The sequence below is a fragment of the Dama dama genome, chromosome 10, assembly GCF_033118175.1.
Source record: "Dama dama isolate Ldn47 chromosome 10, ASM3311817v1, whole genome shotgun sequence".
In the NCBI taxonomy this organism is placed as follows: Eukaryota; Metazoa; Chordata; class Mammalia; order Artiodactyla; family Cervidae; genus Dama; species Dama dama.
This window is the reverse complement of record NC_083690.1, coordinates 25,873,373-25,889,077: the sequence shown is the minus strand read 5'-3', so window position 1 is coordinate 25,889,077 and position 15,705 is coordinate 25,873,373. Positions and strand designations below refer to the sequence as shown.

At 53.8% G+C, this 15,705-nt stretch overlaps 1 protein-coding gene across 2 annotated transcripts in view; it reads left to right on the top strand.

Annotated features, from left to right (window-relative positions):
- GTF3C1 (general transcription factor IIIC subunit 1) overlaps positions 1–15,705 on the top strand; it is a 77,820-nt gene that overhangs the window by 39,945 nt on the left and 22,170 nt on the right. For both annotated transcript variants that reach the window (XM_061153069.1, XM_061153070.1), the window contains 13 exons: positions 275–411; positions 1,485–1,638; positions 4,166–4,269; positions 5,337–5,521; positions 7,336–7,581; positions 7,797–7,942; positions 9,334–9,431; positions 9,934–10,030; positions 10,141–10,318; positions 13,611–13,752; positions 14,175–14,310; positions 15,036–15,117; positions 15,239–15,427. In XM_061153069.1, coding sequence (XP_061009052.1) covers positions 275–411; positions 1,485–1,638; positions 4,166–4,269; positions 5,337–5,521; positions 7,336–7,581; positions 7,797–7,942; positions 9,334–9,431; positions 9,934–10,030; positions 10,141–10,318; positions 13,611–13,752; positions 14,175–14,310; positions 15,036–15,117; positions 15,239–15,427 — 1,894 coding nt within the window. The remainder of the gene's footprint in view (positions 1–274; positions 412–1,484; positions 1,639–4,165; positions 4,270–5,336; positions 5,522–7,335; positions 7,582–7,796; positions 7,943–9,333; positions 9,432–9,933; positions 10,031–10,140; positions 10,319–13,610; positions 13,753–14,174; positions 14,311–15,035; positions 15,118–15,238; positions 15,428–15,705) is intronic.

Genomic DNA, 15,705 nt, shown 5'->3' with positions numbered 1-15,705 from the left:
GGTCCCCTTCTCCGGGAAGGGCTGGAGTAGATGTGTCTGTTTTCTGTTCTGAAACCAGCTGACCTTCATAAAGTTCTGGCATGTCTGTGCTGTTTCAAATTATTGAGATAGTGGGGTAGTGGGATCCTGTGGGAGCAGTGATCCTCTTGACTTTCTTTCTTGAAATGTGGTGTAGAATTCCGTAAAGAGGGCAAGCATACCAGCAGGCATGGTGTCTGGCCCCCAAGCCTTGCTGAGTCCGTTGTTTTTAATTCTCTTTCGGTCTCTGTTCTAGGAGAGCGGCGGTTCCCAGAAGGCAGGGAAGCACGGCCCAGGCCAAGACAAGCCCCACGAGACCTACCGACTGCTGAAGCGCAGGAATCTGATCATAGAGGCCGTCACCAACCTCCGTTTAATCGAGAGCTTATTCACGTAAGGAGTAGTCTGTCTGTCTGTCTTACATTGATAATAAAGCCCACGGGAGTCATCGCCATCCACAGAAAGGACCTGGAGGCATTTGCATCTCTCTTCTGCTGTATAGATTCTCAGAGGAGCCCTTTGTGGTAGAAAGGATGTAGAGTCTTCTTGTGTGATTTGAAAAGTGTAGACACTAAGGAATATCTACCCGTACACTTGACAGAGAAGCATGGTGGAGCAGAAAACCAAGGTCACAGGCAAGTGTGTTTGCCCAGCTCCTTCCTTAGAAATTTGTGCTCAGGACAGCGTAAGCAGAAACTTAGGCAGGTAATAGCATCAGCCTCCACGGAGCCTTTTGTTCAGACAGAATGTTGTATGAACACAAAAGAAAAAGGGACACGTCTGTGTCTGCTGTCTGACTTGGTCCTTCTAGCCCCCTGTTACCACCACGTCTTGGGTGGCATACTTGGGCTTCCAAGCAGTCAAGATCAAAGCCTCTTGATGGGAAGGATTCTTACCCTTGAGTCAAGGATGGGAGTTCCCTCACTAGGGGATGGGAGGACCACCTGCAGATACTGCCGGCTGTGTCTCCTCTCCTGGGCACAGAGGCATGGAGCTGGTTGTTCCTGAGGCCCTGTCTGACCCTGCCATTCTGTGACTGGTGATCTAGAAACATTGCCATAGTGGCTCTGTAAGAGCTCAAGAGATGTAGGAGGAGAAGAATCAAAAGAGCTTCAGAGCTGAGGGTGTCGATGGTGATAAACTGGGCTATTCCTTAGCTGGGTGTTGAATTAACATGGAGACTTAGTGCCATCATTGTCATGAATCATATGATCTCTTCAATTCCTGATGGAAGTTTCAGAACATGAAGCTGCTGTGAATGGTGGCCTGTCCTTAGCTAACCCATTTATCTCAGAGAGAGATGATCTTTGCCATCTTAAGAAGTCATCCTTGCAGCAGCAAAACACGCTGTAATTCTCCCCCACTTTAGGCTGGATCCCATCAGGCAGGTGTCAGTTGCCGGGGTTGAGACTGGCCTTCCATGTTGAGACTGTGACTACTAAATGGCTTCTTTTGTGGTGTCACAGAATTCAAAAGATGATCATGGATCAGGAGAAGCAAGAAGGTGTGTCCACCAAGTGCTGTAAGAAATCCATCATCCGCCTGGTCCAGAACCTGTCCGAGGAAGGTCTGCTGAGGCTGTATCGGACGACAGTCATTCAGGACGGCATCAAGAAGAAGGTATCGCACGGCCACCACGCAGGCTGGGCGTTTTCTTCCCAGCTTCTCACATCCTTTGCTTGTTGGTGCCAGGGTTGTTCCTTTGTTGCCGACGACTTGGAGTTTCCCATCATGCCCCCTCACTGGGGCAGCAGGGGATTTATCCCAACTTCCTGTGGAAGCTAGAAAGAGAAAAGGGGAATAACTTGCCTGGCGCAGGTTGCGTGAGCCCAGGGCAGGGGCCCAGCCACACAGCCGGCCTCGAAGGGGAGGAGAAAGTGAGGCATATCCAAGTTCAGCTGAGTAGCACTGGGAGAAATTAAGCAACACTTAGAAGGTGGAAAATTCAGGCTAAGCAGCAAGCACGTTATCCACTGAAATCTGCAAAAAACACATCCCAGAGGAAACGATAGCAGTGAGTCAGTGAGCATGCCCCACCGGGGCGTCCAGTGAGGACAATAGATCTCTTCTGTCTCAGTCTATCTATTTCTGTAAGATTTAAAGTTTGGAGCCCTACCCGTAGCAGCTGCAGCTCAGCAGCTTTTCACATATTCGAAGGCATAAATTTTTCAGGGTCAGAGTCATTCGAGACGCCCGGCTAGGCATGGAGACCAGAGGGAATGGTGCTCCAGGGACGGGCATTTGCAGTTCCCTGACCTTTTTTCTGACGACGTTTTAAATCTCTTGCCTTAAGAAAGCTCCGCTTTGATGTTTTGTTTTCTGACTAAGCTGGCAAGGTCGTTTAGGGTCTCTTTTACTTTATCTTATTTTTTGAGACCTTTGAAATTCGAGAAACAGAGCAATCCCCAAAAGTGGCTTAGGAAACTCTGTCTCTACCCTTCTGGGTTGGCAGCCTGCATCAGTTTTTGTACCTGCTCTGAGCCCTCTTGACCTTGCCCCATGCCCGTCCCCAGCCAGCCTGCCTCTCGTCCCCCTGAGCATGGCCGGAAGTCCTGGGCTGTGACCTCTCTTTCTAGGGGACAGTCGCCCAGCCAGTCAGCAGCACCACCTCTACTTTCTGTTGATCTTCCTGGAGCAGGTCTTTGGAATGTGCAGCCTTCCCAGGGCAGTCGCTGGAGGCAGGGATATCTACCCTGTCTAGGAGTCGAGAGAGTCTGTGTTTATAGAGATCTGTAGGTATCCACCATGTCCCCATGCGCCCATTTGGCGCCATGTCCACCAGGTGGTACCCAAGGGAATGGGCAAGGAGCTGGGGATGGGGAGTGCGTGTCCCAGGTAAACGCTGACGATCTGTGCCCAGGACTGGGGGCCTCGTGCCGCAGGGTACCACCGTAGTAGCCCATTTGCCAGCTGGAAAGGGCCACCGTATTGTACATCTGCCTCAAGCATAAGCTTGAGTTTCTCGGTAGCACTTTGGCACCCAGAGCGTGGGCTGCTGGCAGGCGGCCCTCTGCTCTGCTGGAGCCTCGCTGGCTGGGGTCTCTGTGCCCGGTGCCCACCTTTTGCCATTGCTCCTGCATCTCCTCTGTCCATCAGGGGCCTTTGGGAGGTTGGCTGTGTCATTTGACTGTGAAGAGTGGGGAACCAAGAGTGCTGTGTGTTGGCCCCAGGCTTTCAGATTCTCTGAGGTGTTGCTTAACTTCTTTCAATCTCACCTGAACCTCACAAAACCACAAAAAAGAGCTGGCAGGGCAGCACGGGGGTCCCCTTTTCCCAAGTGAGGGACAGACAGGATGGAGCCAAGTGTGGCTTTTTGGGGTCCCTGCCCAGATGTGGCCACTGGTTCCCTGTGACCGACCCTCACTCAGGCCATCTTGGGCAGGAAGCCTGCTGGCCAGTTGGCTGTTTAGCAGACCTTACCTTGCCATCTTCTGTCAGAGGAAGCCGACCCTCCCGGGTCCAGGTCACCAGGCCTGCCATCTCCTGTATGGCTATCACACCCCTACTCTGCTCAGCCCCACCAAGTCATGTCCATCCGTCAGCCTAGTTAGGGCTCAAGAAATGATCACCACCTTCCTGTTGAACCTCAGTACCTTGGAAACGCGAAACCAACACAGGCAGCCCTGAATCCTCTGCCAGCGTGTGCGGAGGCGCAGCTGGGAAGAGTCCCCCGGCCGCGCACTCAGCGAGGGGAGACTAATGAAAGCCGCTTTCCTCTTCCAGATGGAAGCCCGTAGGATTCCCGGGCACCTGTGGGAGACGCTCTGCTCGCAGGAGCGGGGCGTCAGGAGCCACCCCACCTGCGCCCCCCCCCCCCCCCCAGGTAGCAGCAGGGACCAGTGGGCCATGACAGCCCAGCTGGGGGGCCGCAGGGCAGACCGCTCCGTTTCCAGGCCAGAACTCCTCAGCCTTCAGAGCAGCACATTAGCAACGGCAGAGCTTTGTGGCTGGGTGCTTAAGGGATTTGGGTGCCAGAAACTGTAAGAGTAAACTGATCAACATCTCACTTCGTTCCATCAGTGCCACTTGGAAATGTTAATGACAGCAGGCATGACCAGGGATCCACCAGGGAGCCGAGGGGTGGGGCTGAGTCTCCCCCTGGCTCCTCCCCTCCCCTTCAGGGACCCCCCCGCATCTCTCTCTGCAGGTGGACCTGGTGGTGCACCCGTCCATGGACCAGAACGACCCTCTCGTGAGAAGTGCCATCGAGCAGGTTCGTTTCCGGATGTCCAATTCAAGCACAGCCAACAGGCAAGTGGCAGCTCCCGGAGGAATTCACAGTAAGGCTGCCCCAGTCTGTGTTCCAGCCTGACGCAGTTTCCACAAAAGCCCTTTATTCATGCTTGCGTGCCATCAGTGAATCCACTGGTCTGGAGTTTATGATTCATGATCCCCTGGCCTCAAAGAGGATCCATTTCGGGATTCTTTTTTCATTATCATTTATTTTTGGCTGCGCTGGGTCTTCCTTGTGACATGTAGGCTTTCTCTAGTTGCAGCAAGCAGGGGCTCCTCTCTAGTTGCTGTGTGTGGACTCCTCACTGCGGTGGCTTCTCTTGTTGCAGAGCACCGGCTCTGGGGCTTTGTTGCCCTGAGGGGTGTGGGATCTTAGTTCCCAGACGAGCAATCAGACCTGTGTCCTCTGCGCTGGCAGGCAGATTCTTAACCTCTGAACCACCAGAGAAGTCCCTGGATTCTTTAAGACAAAAAAAAAAATCCTAACATCCTTCATTCTTTTCTGTCTAATAGAGTGTGGACAGAGTGCTTCAAATCATAGGCCCTGTGACGTGTGAAACTTGCCAAGTTTCATACTAGCTCAGAAGGATTCCAGTAGCCTTTCTGAGGTCTTCTCTCTGTTCATAAGCCACGTAATGGACTGAGAGAAAGCTTGGTAGGAGAACGTTCTCGGTTGAATTTAAGTTAGAGGCGGGGCCCGGGCAGACACAGGGCTGGATGTGACTCGCAAACGCTGGCTTGTGTGGCTGGCGGTGCCTCAGCCACAGGTGCTGTGAATCAGTTGCTGGTTAATTTCACGTCCCATTCCTGTTTTCTGGCATGGATGGAGGTGTCAGGGGACCCCGCCCAGCAGGCCGCCTTGCTCACAGGGTAGCAGCTGCCCCGGAGGTGGGGGTACACTGTCCAGGTCACCCCCACATGTCCAGCGCCCTGACCCAATTTGTCCGTTTACGATCGCCTGTCCAGCCCCTGCGGGCGGTTGGTTTGACTCCGTGGGGCCAGACTCTTGAGGACAACAGACCCTGTCATTTCTCAGCCCTTGGTTTTCTCACGTACTGTCGCCGCATCTTATCCGTGACCTTCAGGATGAAAGCGCCCCAGCCTCCAGTGCCTCAAGAGGAAGCCGAAGAGGAAAGTCAAGGAGAAGAGGGCCCGAGTGGATCAGGAGACGCCCAGCCAAGTGCCTCCTCGAAACCAGAAGGTGGACGGGTGAAAAAGACTCAGGAGAAAATGGGCGTAACCCAGCTGAAAAACTACCACCCTGTCGTAGGTAAAGAGCCGTTCCTTGTCAGGGTCCAGTCGTGTTTCATTTGAGGGGCTTCCCTGGTGCTCAGATGGCGAAGAATCCTCCTGCAATGCGGGAGACGTTCGGTTCAATTCCCAGGGCAGAAAGAGCCCCCGGGGAAGCAAATGGAGCTCAGAAGGAGCTCCAGTATTCTTGTCTGGAGAATCCCATGGACAGAGGAGCCTGGCGGGCTAGAGTCCATAGGGTCATAAAAGAGTTGGACACGACTTAGTGACTAATACACACACACACACACACATACAAAGCTCCTTCTGCTGAGTGTCCTTGGGCTGGATCATTCTATAAACCACTGAAAATCTCTGCCTCTCCCGACCCCACAGCCACTGATGAGTTTGAGCATTCATCCAGTTTTCTAGTTTGCAGGTCTCCCACAGGGCTGCCTCCCATCAGCAAGGAGGAGACGGTTGGATGTTGTCACCAAGTCAGCAGACAGGAATCTGAGCAAACTCCGGGAGATGGCGAAGGGCAGGAAAGCCTGGTGGGCTCCAGTCCATGGGGTCTCAAAGAGTGGGGCATGAATGAGCAACTGAAGAACAACAGCTCCCCTCACCCCTCCACCAAGCTGCTCTGACGTCAGCCTGTGCTGGGCCGTGCACACAGCCAGGCCTTCGTAGTCGGAGCTTCAGCTGCAGTTGCCAGTCACAGCGTGCACGTTGGTGGAGGGGCGCAGCGGTGCTAGGGCACAGACCTCAGGTGGAGATGTCCTGGCAGGGGCCCGAGCGGCCGGGGATGCCGAGCAGGAGGGGTCATCGATGGGACCTCACTTGCTGAGTTCTCCAGACACATGGGCTCGGCCTTTCCTCTCAAGGCTTCACAGTTAGAAAGTGCAGATGGGGCAGGGGGAACTCACGCAAGGACATGCACCTGAGCAGCACACGCGCCTGGGTGGGTGCAAGGCCGCCAAGGGCTCCTCACAGGGTCCAGGCCTGGCGCCAGAGGAGGGGCCCTTGGGCCCCGTGTCCTCCCCGCCACATCTTACTCGTCTCTCGCCTGTCTCTTCTCTCTGGGGCAAGTCAGGGAGCACTTGGTGTCAAAGAAATAAGCTCTTTAGAAGAACCTGATTTTGGAGTGCTTGCAGTCCCCGTGAGCCTTGAGCCTGTCCTGGAGGCCCACCATCCCCGCTCCCCACGGTTCACCTCCTCGCTCCCCTCCTTCCTTGCTCTGCCCTGTCCATTGGGCCTCCTGGCCCTTCCCCCAGTATGCTGCGTGTGGGTGTGTGCTCAGTCGTATCCGACTCTGCAAACCCATGGACTGTAGCCCGCCAGGTTCCTCTGTCCATAGGATTTCCCAGGCAAGAATACTGGAGTGGGTTGCCATATCCTCCTCCAGGGGATTTGACCCAGGGATCAAACCCATGCCTCTTGGGCCTCCTGCATTGGCAAGTGGGTTCTTTACCAGTGGAGCCACCAGGAAAGAAAGCTAGACACATTGCATTCACCCTGGGGTGTGTGTCCCCAGATGTCTGCATGGCCCACTCCTTCACCAGCTCCAGGCCGCCCCCTGAGATTTCTCCCTGGGAGACCTTCCAGGCCTCTGCAGAAGTATCGCCCTCCTCTCCCTTCCTTGCTTTATTTTCAGCATCAACTGTTTCCATCCAGTGTATACTGTCTTAGGTAGTTTGTTATTATCGGTCCTCTAGAAACTAAGTCCCCTGAGGATGGAAGCATTTGCTGTCTCCCTGACCCCTGGGACCCAGCACCCCTCGGTTGTTTTTGAATGAAGTGAACCGAAGGGAACCCGGAGTTTTCACGCACCACCCTCCTTCCTTCTCACCCCAGTTCCTGGACTGGGGCGCTCTCTAGGGTTTCTGCCCAAAATGCCTCGCCTACGGGTTATCCACATGTTTCTGTGGTACCTGATCTACGGGCACCCTACCACGGTGGAGGAGCTGAGCTTCTCAGAAAGGAAGGCAGGAGTCCCGTGCTCCTCCGGGAGCAATCTGGAGGCCTCCTTCGATGCCGCAGCCAAGGACACCCAGGACGCAGCCACCTGGGAGGGCGAAGTGGAACTCGCCACGGAGACCGGTGAGATGCCCTGGGCTGGGACGCCACAGCAGGGTGCAGCGGGGAGTCACTGCCCCAATCACTATACAGACCTCACCCTGGCTTCCTGAGCCTCTGGGCCTCCTGCCCAACAGGGAGGGTTTTGCCCAAGTTTGTGGTGAGAGGGAACCAGGACCAGGGAGGAGAGAGTAGCATCGTGACCGGGAGTCTGGGGCGTGACCCCCATTTTCTCCTAGTGTTCGTGGATGAAGCCTCCTGGAGGCGCTACGTCCCTCCCATCCCGATCCACAAGGACTTCGGCTTCGGCTGGGCTCTGGTCAGTGACCTCCTTCTGTGCCTGCCCCTCTCCATCTTCACCCAGATCGTGCAAGTCAGCTACAAGGTACGGTGGCTCCCAGGCCGCTGCAGGGGGCTGGTGCCTCAGCTCCACACTGGGGGACCTGCGCTCAGCTGGTCAAGGGAAGATGCCTGTAGTTGGCTGGGTGATGGGTGGCTGGCCAGATAGATAGATAGATGGATTAAATAGGCAGGCAGGCAGGCAGAGTAGATTGTGGGGGTTGGATGGATGGTGGGTCAAGGGAGATATTTCAAAGACTTGTTCCTTCTAGATCAATCAATAGACAGACAGTTATGGTAGAGCAATAAAATAAGTTTTTACAAATTTGGTAAATACAGAAAAAAGGAGAGAATAGAAATTGCCATAGAAATGCCATAACTGTGTCACTCAGAGGCATCGCTGCTCATGTTATCTGTGTGTCTTCATCTAGTCTTTTTTTCCTATGCCATGTTTGTGTGTACATGAATGTGTGTATATATGAGAGCTTCCCTTTTTAAAAAAATACTGAATTGAGATCATACTGTGTTTACTCTTTTATCATCTGTTCTTACCACCGAACAATATATTGTATTTTCCACACCATTGTTTTAACTTGATATTAAGTAAATTCGTAGTATTCCTTTTTTAAAAATTTAATTTATTTTAATTGAGAGCTAATTACTTTACAATATTGTAGTGGTTTTTGCCATACATTGACATGAATCAGCCAGGGGTGTACAAGTGTCCTCCGTCCCAAACCCCCCTCCCACCTCCCTCCATAGTATTCCTTTTAAGCACATACCCCAGTTTATGTAACCAGTACTGTATTTTTGGACATTTCAGTTCCAGTTTCTTGGTGTTGTAAATGACGCAATGATGAATACCTTTTAGTAGCTGTATTTGTGGGTAACTCCCAAAATTTTTTCTCCAAGGGTAAGGATAGAAGCAGCATCAATGGCTTTAAAGGCAATAAGCAACCTTTATCTTTTTTTTTAAAAAAAAGTATTTATTTGGCTGCTCAGGGTCTTAGTGGTGACACATGGGATCTGGTTCCCTGACCAGGACTCAAACCTGGGCCCCCTGCATTGGGAGCAGTGAGTCTTAGCCACTGGACCACCAGGGTAGTCTTATCTTTCATTTTTTAGATATAAGTAAATACATTCCCCTGTGCTCCCCCAGGAATGTTTTAGCACTTCGTATGCCCACCAGCAGTGAGTGAGGCCACGTGTTCGGTCCCCCCCAGTGTGGCAGAAAGGTGGGAGGGGAGGGGTGTCTGGGCTGCGAGGGCGATATGGGAGGTGGGGCGGGGAGCGAGGAGGAGGGTCCGTGTCCCCATGGGGCAGATGACCTGGCCCAGCGAGACCTCAGCCCAGAACGTAGCACTGAGTGTTTCTTCACGACTCTTGGAACTTGCCCTGGCCTGGAGGGTGAGCTGAGCACTGAAAATCATCTCTCAGGTGGACCACCTCGAGGAGTTTCTGAACGACCCCCTGAAGAAGCACACGCTGATCCGCTTCCTCCCCAGGTCCATCCGGCAGCAGCTTCTGTATAAGAGGTGAGGTCCCTGCAGTGACTCGGGGCAGCTGAGGGTCCCGGCAGGCCCCTCCGAATTAGGCTTCTGAGTAACGGTTGACCCGGAAAAGAAAAGGTTTCTGCCTTTTCCAGGTTGTAAAGACCCAAGGTCATTAATTCAGCCACCCTCTGTGACCTTCTACATAAAGCACAGAAGCAAATGCAGTGTGGGCTGGGACATTTTAGCCCTTGATCGCAAGGTTCTTTTAAAAGTAAAATCTGCTGATAAAGACTGCAGGTCATGAACTGGGTTTTCCTTTTGTTATTTCTGATGTCAAGCCCCCCCGCCACCACCCCGTGTAGAAGCAGTCCCCACTGCCCTGGGTGGTGATGGTCCGGGGGTCCTGGGTCTCAGTTCAGTGCAGGCCCAAGGCCCGCCCTTGAGGTCCTACAGGTAGAAGAGGGGAGAAGCAGTGAGTCCCATCCCTCACTCCCATCCAACCCCCTGATAATGACTGAGCACCTGCCGCCCCCTCTTCCTACAGACGTTTCATTTTCTCAGTGGTGGAGAACCTTCAAAGGCTCTGCTTCATGGGGCTACTCCAGTTCGGCCCCACAGAGAAGTTTCAGGATAAAGATCAGGTAAACAGCCTTCACGCCCAGTCGAAGGTGGTTCGTCCTGACTGTTTCCAGACACTAACCCAACTCGGAGGTTGAGCCTCCCCCCTCACCATCTGCTGTCTCCTTTGTAGGTCTTTGTCTACTTGAAGAAGAATGTGGGCATCGTGGACACCACCACCTGTGACCCCCATTACAACGTGGCCCGCAGCAGCCGGCCCTTCGAGAGGCGTTCATACGTCCTGAACTCAATGCAGGATGTGGAGAACTACTGGTTCGATCTGCAGTGTGTCTGCCTCAACACCCCGCTAGGTACCAGCTGTCTTTATGGGACTCCCTGTGTTCCCTCTTTTCTGTGGGATTAGAGCTGGAAGGAGCTAGAAACCGCCTGCTGGTTTTCAGACTGTCCTCCGGAGGCCTGGAGTATCCTGGAAGCTCCCTTAGAAAGGAATGTGGTGGATCTTAACTGGGAGGGCCCCCAGCCCCCACCGCATTGAGCCCACGCAGCTCCACTTGTGTCTTCATTCACTGGCTAGTTGAGTCGGTATTTACTGAACACCTTGTGTGTGCTTTCTCATCCGCACATCACAGCGGGACTTGTGCTGTCTTGGGGAAGACACAGCACAGAGACCCAGGGTGGGTTAAGTGCTGGGGAGGAAACGCACTGGGTGTCGGATCAAGGGTATTTTCCTAGGCTGGCGAGGAAGCAGCCTTTCTGAGCAGGAGAGTTTGAGCTGAGTTCTAAAGGATGAGCCGAGCCATCATGACCAGAGCTGAGAAGCGCAATCGGCCAGTATATGTGGAGGGAGAGTGGCCGCTGGGATGGAGAAGCAGGCAGGAGCCAGACTTGGGGGCCTTGCAGGACCCTTGCAAGAGAACTTGCAAACTTCCAAACTTGCAGGAGACTTTGGCTTTATTCTCAGAGCCGCGAGAATCCATTGGTGGTTGTAAGTCGATCTCACGTCCTTCAAAGCTGCCCTGGCTGCTATGTGGACCATCGCCTGAGAGGCACCAGAGCAGGGGCAGGGAGGCCAGCGGGGGACTGTGCCTCGGGTCCTCTGGTGACAGTGAAGGCCAGAGGACAGGTGGGGAGGTCTGGAGGAGGAGGAACTAACCAGACTGCCCAGGGGTTGGGTGACTTGGGCTTTGTGTTAGGCCTTGGCTTGCATCGTTTTCTCTGTCTGGCACGTCCTGACCTATGTTCACCTTGCAGATAGCCACCCCCAACTTTAAGCATTCTTTCTCCAAGAAAGCCTTTCCAGCATCTTTGCTGTCATCTGGTGTCATTCTGGGAATCCCTTGAGCATGGGAGATTTGGCTTTCATCCCCAGTGTGTCTCAAAGTGCCTGATACACAGGCGACATCCCAAACATGTTTATAAGAATGAATGGAGGGTTTGTAGAAGGCGATAGAACTGCCAGTCTGGTGCTCTTTCCTGTAAGCCAGTTTTCCTCTGGTCCTGTCTTGCCACTTCTCCCAAGAGAAGAAGGATGCTACATTCCATTTGCACCTGGGAGAGGACTTCCTGTCTTCCTCCTGTCACAGAGCCTGAAGATCAAGGTTACGCTTTGATTTTTGCAAAGCAGGAGCCACATGTGTATTGTTGTCGGTGTGTGCTCAGTCGTGACCGACTCTTTTGCAACCCCATGGACTGTACCCCGCCAGGCTCCTCTGTCCATGGGATTTGACAGGCAAGAATCCTGGAGTGGGTTACCATTTCCTTCTCTGGGGGTTCTTCCTGATTAAGGGATTGATGAACCTCCTGTGTTGGCAGGCGGATTCTTTTTTGCTGAGCCGCCAGGAAAGCCTGTGATTTGGGTAGAACTGCTTAATGCTAAGAGGCTAACGAGCACTTGTATAGATCATTTAATGGGTCCAGACAAATGTTAGAAACAGTGTGTTTTGTAGACTCCTCTGGCAGCAACAATGAGCTAGGCTTTTAGCATTGCAGATTTTAAAGTGTCCTAATTCCCCTGCATTTTATACTAGATAAAAATTTGTGAACCAGTATGTTATTTGCACCAGAGTCTTTCAGGCTTGACAACGGGTGAATTTCCATCCCTTTTCATGTTCTTAAGCCAAAACGTGGGAGGCTTATTGAGTTTGTTAATCAGACATTGACCATCCCTTCAGTCAACAAACATCTGCAGGGGTCGAGGGGGTTCTGCCCCACAGACCAAGGGGAAGCATCATATAAGACGTGCGTATCCTACAGGATGGGGCTCGCAGAGCGTGAGTGCACCGGCAGCTCTGGGGAAGCGTGTTGAAACGTGGGTTACTGGGCGCTGTCCAGGGACTTGGACTCAGCAGTCCTGGGGGTGGCCTAAGTCTGCGTCTCCAGCAGGCAGCTTGGCAGTGCCAAGCGAGGCATCGCCTGAGGTCCTCTTAGGTTCACGGTCCATTCAGATGCACGACCCTGGGTGAGCTCTTTGGAGGCTCCTGAGCCTCAGTTTCTTCATTTCTAATCTGGGAACACCACCGCCGCCGCCGCCTTGTGGAGTTGAGGGGAAGCTTGAACCAGACGTTTCACGTGAAGCTCTGGGTGAGAAGTGCGCGCATGGGCTTTGCCTGTTGCCTCTCGCCGCCAGCCAGGCTGAAGTCTCCAGCTGACCATGTTACAGGCGGCTCTTTGACAGTCTGCAGATTATCATAACCTTCCCTGGCCTGACTCAAGCAGTTCTTTTAATTAATTAGTTATTTATGGCTGTGCTGGATCTTCACTGCTATGCACGGGCTTTCTCTAGTTGCGGAGAGTGGGCTTCTCATTGCAGTGGCTTCTCTTACTGCGGAGCCCAGGCTATAGCGCACAGGCTCGGTAGTTGTGACACGCGGACTTAAGTTGTCGCGAGGCATGTGGGATCTTCCTGGACCAGGGATCAAACCCAGGTCCCCTACATTGGCAGGCGGATTCTTAACCACTGGACCACCAGGAAAGTCCCTCAAGCAAAGGTTTTAATCATGTTTCACATTTCTTTGCAAGAAGTGCAGTTTGTTTACTTTCTCCTCTAAGTAAATGCCCCTCTGCAGAGGGCACTCAGGGATCCTGGTGAAGAGACAGCGAGCATACCTCAGAGCTGTGTGGTCTTGTTTGTCGTGTCCAACACTTTGCGACCCCAGGGTCTGTAGCCCGCCAGGCTCCTCTGTCCATGGGATTCTTCAGGCCAAGGATACTTTACTGGAGTGGGTTACCATTTCCTCCTCCAGGGTATCTTCTCAACGCAGGGTTCGAACTCACGTTTCCTGCGTTGGTAGGCAGGTTCTTTACCACTGAGCCCTTGGGTAAGCCCAGGCCTATGGCATGCGACTCCCCAGGGCCTCCACCAGGAAGAAAGAAGGCCTGGGGTTTCTCTGGCTGCCTTCCCACCTTTATAGAATCCAGGCTGTGTGCAGTCTCTTTTCTCAGGTTCACCCACCAGCCTTAACTCTTCCTTCTGCTCCCCCGCGACATGATGATGTAAGACGTTTTGTGCAAAGAGGTCCACCCGTTTCAGCCCCTCTCCTCTGATGGCGAGCCTAGTCCCAGAAAGGGAATTCACTCCTCTTGCCAGCAGCAGCAGACCTTGGCAGGAAGATGTCATCAGCGGAGCTCGTGTCTCTTTCCTAGGCGTGGTGCGCTGCCCGCGTGCCCGGAAGAGCAGCGGCCCGGACCAGGGCAGCGATGAGGAGGGCAGAATGCAGAAGGAGCAAGAGAACGCCATGGACAAGCACACGCTGGAGCGCAAGTGTGCCATGATGGAGTACACCATGTACGTCCTGCCCCGTCCCCGCAGTGCCAGCCCTGAGTGCAGAGCCGCGGGGGCCTCGTCCTGCAGGCAGTGGGCGCCCCCCCGCCCCAGTCAGGCTCCCTGTCAGGCCTGGAGGCCTGAGTCCCTGGTGTAGGGGCTACAAGTCAGTGGCCATGGCTCACTCTGGCCCCAGCCATGAGGCAGTTAGCCCACCCCACCCATTGTCAAAAACTAAAAAGAACCGATTGCTGAAGTTCAAAAAGAACCAGTTCAAAAGCTGGGAGTTTTACATAAAAATCTGGATTTTTGACAAATTCTTTACTGCTCCCTGTCAGGTGTCTTTGTGGGAAGGTAGCAGTTGCAGTACATGCCCCCACCCACTCCACGGGCTCTCTCCTCAGTTCCCAAGGAGGCTCGGGGTCTGTTTCTTTCCCGACTCTCAGGGGCAGCCGCGAGGTCGTGGATGAAGGCATCATCCCCGGAGACGGCCTGGGAGCTGCGGGGCTCGACTCCAGCTTCTACGCACACCTGAAGCGCAATTGGATCTGGACCAGCTACATCATGGACAAGGCCAAAAAGGTGGGCGTCCGTCCTGGGACTATCCCATCCCCCTTCCCCGGCCATCACTACTCACCTGCCTCCCCCTTCCCTAGCTCACAATTTTTGTTTTTAAGATTTACCAACTCTATTTCTGTTTCTGGCTGCCTGGGTCTTGGTTGCTGTGTGCAGGCTTTCTCTGGTTGTGGTGAGAGGGGGCTGGTCTTCGTTGCGGTGCTCAGGCGTCTCGTCACGGTGGCTCCTGTCCGCTGTGGAGCACAGGCTCCAGGGCGCTCGGGCTTCAGTAGTTGGGGCGCACAGGCTTAGTTGACCCGCGGCACGTGGGATCTTCCCAGACCAGGGATCAAACCTGTGTCCCCTGCATTGGCCAGTGGATTGTTAACCACTAGACCACCAGGAAAGTCCCAGCTCACAGTTTTTGAATTGGCCAAACCAAAATTGACCAGAGACACGAGTAATTGCATCTGTAAGTACTGAAGGCGCAGCAGGACTTTGTAAATATCTGCCTAACTCTTTTCTTTCCCCTCATGGATGCTAATTTATTCTTCGATGAGGATAAGTATTCCTTTTAAAAAGAAAGAAAGGAAAATCTAAGAGGTCACACGAGAGGGGTGTGTGCCATAGGAAGGTGGCAGTCCCTGCGCCGCCTCTTCACCAGGGACTAAACACTCAGCACTGCGGCTGCACTGGGTTCCTGGGGGCCCAGGGAAGCTCACACTTCATCCAGTGCCGTCCTTGGCTTTCAGGAGACCACCGCATCGGAGAATGGGCTCACGATGAGGCTGCAGACGTTTCTCTCCAAGCGCCCGATGCCCCTTGGGGCTGGAGGTACGTGGGCTGGGAGCTTGGCAGAAACGGATGCAGGGCCGGCTTGGGTCGGTGGGACTGCTGCGCCTGTTCCAGCCTTTGGGGGGCTTCTGCAACGCCGGGCTCCTCTCCTTGTTTCCAGGCAATGGCAGGTTGACGGTCTGGGGCGACGCTCGAGCCGGATCCGGGCTTTGTGCTGAGAGAGATGAGCACGTCGAGGTGGAGCGAGAGCCCACGCTGGAGCGGAACCAGAAAGTGAAGGGTGGGAAAAGCCAGAAGCGCAAACGGCTGAAGAAGGACCCAGGGAAGAAGATCAAGAGGAAGAAGAAAGGTTTGGTGATGATCATTTGTGTTTGTGAGGCTTGCCTTTGCCCAGTCCAGCCAGGGACGGACAGCAGCCTCCCCGTAGCCCGGCCTGAGTGCTGCCCTCAGACTGCAGTTCACTCCCTCCGGTTGCAGCGCTAACTGTGTGGTTGTGTTTTGTTTTCCAAGCCCAGCCTGTTGCCCGAGAGGGCCTTGAACTTTGTATGCATCCCCCCCTGCTTTCTCCATCGCAGTAGTACATAGACCCATTGCAGTTAGTGATTCCCTCTGTTCACATTTCTAATT